General features: G+C 37.8%; 1 protein-coding gene across 1 annotated transcript; it reads right to left on the bottom strand.

Moving 5' to 3' along the window:
- Positions 1-2,157: 2,157 nt before the first annotated feature.
- On the bottom strand, positions 2,158-7,204 carry LOC129358073 (transmembrane protein 183A-like). The gene is given in 10 exon segments (XM_055026906.1): positions 2,158-3,222; positions 4,169-4,321; positions 4,441-4,521; positions 4,805-4,985; positions 6,218-6,321; positions 6,323-6,354; positions 6,357-6,377; positions 6,468-6,635; positions 6,720-6,809; positions 7,019-7,204. Coding segments are annotated over 10 exon segments (1,128 nt in total). The 5' UTR covers positions 7,131-7,204; the 3' UTR covers positions 2,158-3,036.
- Between the last annotated feature and the right edge of the window lie 876 nt (positions 7,205-8,080).

Here is an 8,080-nt window from a genome sequence, read left to right on the forward strand (position 1 = left end):
CATATGCTGGCCGATCTCAAATGTTAACAATGCCCTAGCAGGCATAACCACACAATATACACACAATAAAACACAGAGAGACTTTGAATAAATTCTGGCCAACAAAGGAGCGCATCCAGTCAGCAGTGCATTCGATATTTCTGTGTTGGCGCCATGCAGGACTGTCAGGCAAAGGGCTTGAATAAGCAGCAGAGCATTACACGCTGTACAGTTTACAGCCACAGCTTATACATAGCAGCATACCCCACTGCTGAGGTGTTGTCACTGATACCAGCCAGACTATTAGCTTATAAATGGCAAGAAGGGCAGCTCCCTCTAGACTCACACATGACAGTAAAAGGGAAACGTGTTGTTTAATGTCTTGTCATTCTTCTTTTTTTTTTTTTTTTACATTTATCTTATTTTCCACCCATAATTACAGATTTGTTGCAGCAATTACAAATAATAAATCTGGCAGTGGTATTTCAAATAAGCTGAAGAAAATGACTGGGACTTCTTTTTCTGCAAATGTAATAATAATTTTATCTAACCTGCAGACGATGTGTTAAAGCTCACTACAAAATTAAAGTAAGATCAAACAAATTGGGGCCAAGTCATGACCAGACTTGCATGACTTGTAGTGCTTAATATATGTAGGTATAACATGGGTGGGAAAACAGGCGTGTGTTTTTGGAGCAATATTCTGGAGTTGGGGGAAAACGGTGTGTGACAGCATATTCCTTTACATGTCAATTAACCACATTTCTGGGTGTAAAGCAGGAAGTGCGCACTTAAAATCCCCTCGGCGGGAGGCGTTTTAGCCCGGGCTTCATTCTAATGGTGCCGCTGAAATACAACTCACCCGCTCTGAAGGTCAGGCAGAACGAGTCAGGTTGAAGAAAAGTGCGCGTCCGCTTCCCAGACCCACCGACAGCTTTCAAACGGGAACGGGGGGAAATAAAACCGCAAAGCAAAACAGAAACAAACGGCAGAAGCTCAGGAGTTGTAGGCGCCTCTGTGTTTTCACATACTGACCGCGGACAACTGCTCGCACTTCGGTTCCTAAATTGTTTTCGTCTTGACGGTCGAGATGTTGTCACAACTCAAGAGCGTCTGCGGTCACCTGTGCCACCACCAATAGCGAACCGCTAATGGGATTGTGGGAAATGTAGTTTTTGCTGTTCGTTGTCTTTTTGAACGAAAACGTGCGACAAGGTGGGTCTAAAAGTGAGATCGTTGGCTCTGCTGCCTGTGTTGGAAAGGCCCAGTCAAAGTCCAGACCTAAATACGATTGATGTTCCCAGGTGTAGCTATTTCATCAAGTCTCACTGAGTAGCTTGAGCTGTTTTCCAAAGAACTGGGGTGGAAAAAAGTCTAGTTGTGGAAAGCTGGTACAGACCTCTCAAAAATATTCTTGCAGTAAAAGAACTGAATACAAGTGCAACCCGCTTTTTAGTATTTTGTGTTTCTATAAAATTAACAACCATGCTTCATGATGGTGAAACAAGTTACTGTGAGTTTTCTTCAAAAGAGTACAGATTTAATGCGATTTAATTCACATTAGAAATTAAAAGAAAAATCTCTTCCATATAGACTTTTTTTTCAAAGTATGAACACTTGCAAGATTCTGCGTTTCAATTTTTTTGTACATGCAATGCGGATATGCGATATGCACTTGCATATGTTGAGCTCAGGCTCTGGACTTCACAACACAGCATGGCACACAACATATTGCTCTCGAGGCATATTGTAATCTAGTGATTCCTGTTAGCAAAACAGATTTATCTCAGTGTATTTAACAAACAAGCCCATCAGATTTTAAAGGATAGTGTCTTTTGTCATAAAGATACCAATTTGCAGCATGTGAAAGGCATAAACAAAGTTAAAAAGAAAAATGTTAAGTCTTCCCAACATGAAAAGCTTTAAATATTTATTGCATGTAATACTAAGAGCAACCACAGGAGGGAAGCATAAACTTTTTATTGTACTTGAAAGAGAGACCAAGCTATTCCTTAAAGCTGCTATATGTGGTTTAAGTTCGTGGGAAGGGTTAAATTACTTCCCACCCACCATTAAAAACAAATGTTTGACAGGATAAACAGCATTGTTATCTATCAGTGGCTATACCTTTATAGTTAATTTTCATTTCAGAAATAAATGAAAAAAGATTTGATAAACTTGAGTGAGCAGTAGTTTTATTGAAATCCAATGTGTACATTATCAAAGTCACTTTCATTTGATAAAGCTAAACCACCAAACCACCATTTTACATACAATTAATCTAAACAACCAATTGTCCCTTTGTAATCGATAAAACATCTAACAAGAATTTTAATACTTCAAGGACATGTTGATTCAATTAAGTCCATTTCCTTGGCAGTTAATCAAAAATATTTGACTGCAAATCAAGTATCATCAAAACTCTGGATATGGTTAAACCAATAAAAATGGTAGCACTGTCCCCATCATTAAGAATAATTGATCAACTATAACATTCTACAACACTGCCTGTGGCGGTAGATGGCAGAGTTTGGTCATGTGCAAGAAGCATCACCACAGAAGTGAAAAACCTGTTGAATTAGACGACAATGTCGACAAAAGGGGCAATATGTATTGCCCCTTTCTTGTAAAACAAGAGATGAAAATAGTCAGGTGTGTCTCCTAGTAGAGATACAGCAGAAACTGATTGAAAGGAATAAAATTCCCTTGATAAAATGTTTCAAATCTCAAAAAGAAATCTGCCAAATAAGTATTATATGAGAAACAAGCATGAACCAACTGTTGAAATAATAGTACTAATTACTGCCCTGTTGATTTAATATTTAATCTTCAAGGACTGTTTCTTTGCATAATGATCAACACCAGTCAATTCCACCAAATCTCTCTTAGCCATGTGGCTACAGGTGAAATATTCACATAATTTCCTCAAGTCAGTGCTTCCTTTTTAAACATACAATAACCAAAATGTCCCATTGATTGCGATTTGGTTTTCTGTTTTATGATCATTGTAGGATCAACAGCAGGGTCCCTGAATTGCTGTGGTGGGTTCCAACAATCTTATATGTAGGGCAACGAAGGGTACAGTGGATGCCACCAGTCCATGAGCTTCACGCTGTGCACGGGATCTAAGACAACCTGCATCCCGCCTTGATCCCCTCTCTTCTTTCCCCGCTGCAGAGGCGAGTCCTGGAACACCAGACGGACACGGTGGTGACGCATGTCCGTGCTCACATTGATCGTGAACTGTAAAAACGAGAACATCTGATTAGGGTGGTTGGTGTTGGAGGGAAAATTGGTGGGTTAATGTCCATTTTGGAAAATAATAAAATATTACAATTTGCAGCTCAGAAACATCTGTTGTTCAGACTGCACAGAGAGCATATCAATGTTATCAGGGTGGATTCAAATATTGAATTAGTACTTGTGTTTTAGTGAAACCATGTTTTCACATCACATACCGGCACATCTAAAACATATAATAGCACACAAAAGTTAGATTTTTTTTAGTCATTCATTTTATAAAGTGAAACTAATTATTTATTTCACAGAGTGAAATATTTCAAGCTTTTATTTCTTGTAATTTTGACGACTCTGGCTTACAGATCAATGAAAACCAAAAACTCTCTCAGAAAAATCAAACATTGTGGAACTGAAACACTGGGAACCCGTGGTGTCACAACCTAATGTAAGCTAATTAACTTAAAACAGTGGAAGGGTTCTAAATCTGGGTCAGAAGGTTACACAATCATGGGAAAGACAGATGTCCAGAAGACAGTCACTTTACAAGAATGGTGAGCCACAAAAGGTCATTGTTAAAAAAGCTTGCTGTTTAAAGTGTCCTGTCTCTAAGTACAGTCATCGAAAGTTGAGTCAGCATTATGCCCCGTGAGTCTGTGTAGGTCATAATACACTCATATTTTAAAAGTTTTATTGAACATAGATTTTAAGTATTGTAATAAATGAAACAGTGATTTGGGTTTCACCATCTGTATGCCAAAATCATCAGAGTTTTATGACAAAGAAAGGCTTGAAATAATATAATAAACAATGTGTGATGAATAAGAGTCTGAAACTTATATATACATATTGAACTGTCAAGACATCCATATTAATTATCATTTAAACTATCAGGATAGCACATACTTGTGATAAAGCACAATGTATGTGCCCAGAAATAAAAGCTACTTGCCAGGGTAAGTGTGAGGCCCATGGCTACAGGGATGAAGATGTAGTTAAGTGTGGTGACCTGAAGCACACAGCAGTCAGAGTCTGGATTAATATGGACTTCTTCATATTGTTTGGGCAGATGCAAAGACTTGGCACAACCATTCTTAAAGTGTCCCTGCATGGATAGATTAACATAGGACTCAGACAGCTGTGACAGCAAGGGTCACCACAAGAAAAAACTAATAATTTGAACACAAAAAAGTGAGTTTACTTTAAAAATAGACATCCTACTACCTGTTTTTTAAATTTGAAGTTGAACTCCCACAATGCTTCTGGTCGAGTCCCTGACACCTTTTTGACCCAGAAGAGAAAACACTGAAAGAACAGAGAATAGGGATTTAAAAGCACATCTTTATAAGGTCAAATGTCAGCTTTTTCATCTTAATTTTTATATTTCTCATAAAAGTAAACTTAACAAAATCTGCCTTACATTTTAAGCATTTACATTGCAACCCTTGTTCTGTCACAATGAAAATCAAACCACAAACAAATCAGATTCAATTTGCCCAAGACACACCAGATTGTTTAAATTCATCTTTGTCACTACTTTTACATAGAGCAAGCAGGTCACAAGCAAATACACTAAATGTTAACATACCTTGGAATTGAGCAGCGTTGTGGGCGTGGATTCTGGCAGTGCAGGACTTTTTGAAACACGCAAGCTAAACGGCTCATACAAATGGAAAAGGGAGCGAATCACACATGCCCGTAGACAGCGCATCCTATCTATAGAGTCAGGCTGGAGGCGAAACGGCAGAACAACTTCAACCCTGTAGTGCCTTTAAGAAAAGAAACAGCAAATGGGAAGGTTTGAGAAAAAATATATTTACGTTTAATCTCGAAACTAACAATTAAGGTTTATTGTTTTGAACAATTGAACAAGAGGAAAATTATCGGAAAATCCAGTAGGTGGCTCCACTTGTTGCAGTTCAGCTACAGATCTCTGCTGTGTGAAATTATATTTCACACAGGCATATATTCAGGCATTTCAAAGAAGGGGCACATATATACACAGACAGGACACCAGACTACCGCCGACCCTTTAAAGTGAAATCTCAAAATTTAATCAGATCTGATTAAATCAAATACATTAGATTAAAATAGCTCCAAATATTTTCAAACAATGGCCTTTCTAAGATGAGTTCAAAAAGTTAAGTGCTGTTACCAAACTGAATAACTTAATTATGTTTTAATACAATATAATACAGAAACAAGATTTAGTTCTTATTCTGAATATGATGCCGACTTAAAAGCTGTATTGTGAGCTTAGTCACATCGTGCATACTAATGCAATTTAGAGAATAATAAAGAGCCAGGAAAACATCAAAGTAAAATGTTTTACTAAATTGTTTAAAGACATCACATAAAGTGAGACAATCATCCAGATGTCCATGCTTTGAAAGAACGTCTCTTGCAAATACTGCAAGTATTTGCAAGAGACATTAAACATTCCATGTATTTTGATTTTAAGACACATCTTACAAAGTTATGTTTAAAGATTCAGTTTGAAGTCAACTAAAAACTAGTCAAACCATGACAAACCAAAAATTCACCAGCATAATAAAAAAACATGACTGTACACAAACGTGAAGGGTGAAATCCCTATTTACATCCTGGTTTTCAACAATTGAATTAAAAATACTTCATAATGGATTTTAACACTTATAGCAAGTGCCATATTGTCTGCTGCTTTCCTCCAAAAGTTTAAAATCTTTTAAAAGATTGTTGTAAAAATATGGTCATAATATTAATGGGTTACTTTTATTTTTATTCAATAAATCATATGCTTCTATTTTTTCCCACAATTTGAAAAATATTTTACTACCAAGTTTCAAATTTCATTGTTGTGATCATTCTATTTAAAAACATTTTACTAATGCATAATCATATGGTGCATTTACTAACCTGAAAAGGTGAAATTTTTGTGTTTACAATCTGTACATTTCTTCTCAATGTATTGCTATTGAAACTCATTCTTTTCAAAATTTTCTAGTGACCCGAAACTAATCACCTTCTGTAGAGTCTGGTCCAGAAAGCCGCAGTGCAAGTGACTATCCATGCATTCCTGCAGATCAAAGAAAATTTGCACACATCCTCAGGGCGAATGTAGGAGGAAAAGCACCAACCAAATATCTACTGGATAGTCCTCCCATCACTGCTCTCACTGCTCTCTGGGGAGGCAAGACAGGAAACATCGAATAAACTTGAAACAAGTAACCACTTTCACCATGAACTGACACAAGAAATCAATGAAACTGCACCTTTCTTTCTCTTGCTTTTCTTCTTGCGGGCCACTTTAGTTTCACTTTCCCCTTCGTCGTCCTCGGGGTCATCACTGCTGCCCACAGCGTCCGCTCTGAGGCTCGATGCAGAGGATAGGACTTCCTCCACCGCCCCCTGAGAGGCTTCCAACCCACACAGCAATTTCACTGGAACACATGCGATTCACCGATTAAACATTTTAGTCTCGTTTCCATTTAGGACACGGCAGTCGCTCTTCAGACATTTTTTACCTTCTTTTTCAATCGCATTTGCGACAGCTTTCTTTACTCTACCCGACTTCACAATGGCTGGGTCAGCATTAGCAAAATCAGCAACAGTGACTGAAAGAGCAGGAAGAAAGTCTCAGAAACAAAACGAACAATGCATTTAGACAGTTATATCAATGTGACTAAACCGAATGTATATAATGCTTAAGATCTTGTCCGTCCAGGTTTTACTAAGTTGAACTTGACTTTATAAACCTGAGCAACTGTGTAAGCTCAGAGGTTCTGTCACAGATTAACGGCTAGCCTCCTCCCGGCTATGCTACCTGATTCGCAGCAAATGTCTCCGGCCTTAAATTTCAGCCGTTTTCGGTTCCCTTTCTTGGGCATGTCGATACCAGTGATACAAGCGACTAACGGGGCTGTGAGTCCTGCCATGGCTCTATGGCAAGCCGAGTTAAAGAGAAAGACAGAAAAATGACAGGAAAATTAAAAATGGTTCCGCCAGGATCTTCAGCCATCATGGAATGACGTCACATACTAAAACCGCGAGAGTGAAGGCTGTTCGCGCTTCTTCTTCTCCTATTTTGACATGACATCTGGTTAGTAGCGATACTGCCATCTTCTGGGATTAGGTGGAAGAGTTTATGGCTTCGATAGACTGTAAGCCACTCCCAGATATCTTTTAAATCCTCTTGAGCAATCCTCTTCATATAAACAGTATAAAGTCTGGCCCTTTTCACCAAGTATGTATTTTTTCAGTGTGTTGAAGTAGGCTATATAAATTACATCTGGTTTCACGTTGACAAGAAAAACATGTTTATTTTCATTAGTGGAAAGCTAAACCTCTTAATATTGAAGTTTAAGATACTTGCTTTACTTGGCTAGAGTGCAAATCTGGGCTCAAAACGTATTGTTATTCTTTCTCCACTATGGCACACAGAAACTTAAAAGCATGTATTGTTTTATTTAAGTAGTATAAATATGTCTGTTTTCCTCAGTGACAGATTGTTTTGCCAGTAGTTGCCAACATATGTGGTTTGCTGATAAACTGATGTCTGACATCTGTTAATTTATATGCATCTACATTTATTCCATTTTTTGCATTTTGACTTCACATTGAAGATAACCTTACCCTTTGCCTGTCATGTAAAACATTTTCAGCACCCCTGTTCAACAGGTTTACCCATTAAGGTAAATCCCTGACCAGTAATTGCTTGAACCCAACTACAGAACACAGAGTTTACCTTGCAAGCCTTACCAGCCATATAAGCTTTTTGCCCAATGTTTTTTTTTTTTTTTTTTTTTTTTTTTTTTTTTTTTGTGTGTGTGTGTGTGTGTGTGTGTGAAATTGCTCAAGATTAGTCAGACTCTATAAAGAGAGCTAG

The sequence above is a fragment of the Poeciliopsis prolifica genome, unplaced genomic scaffold, assembly GCF_027474105.1.
Source record: "Poeciliopsis prolifica strain line A6 unplaced genomic scaffold, Auburn_PproV2 SCAFFOLD392, whole genome shotgun sequence".
In the NCBI taxonomy this organism is placed as follows: domain Eukaryota; kingdom Metazoa; phylum Chordata; class Actinopteri; order Cyprinodontiformes; family Poeciliidae; genus Poeciliopsis; species Poeciliopsis prolifica.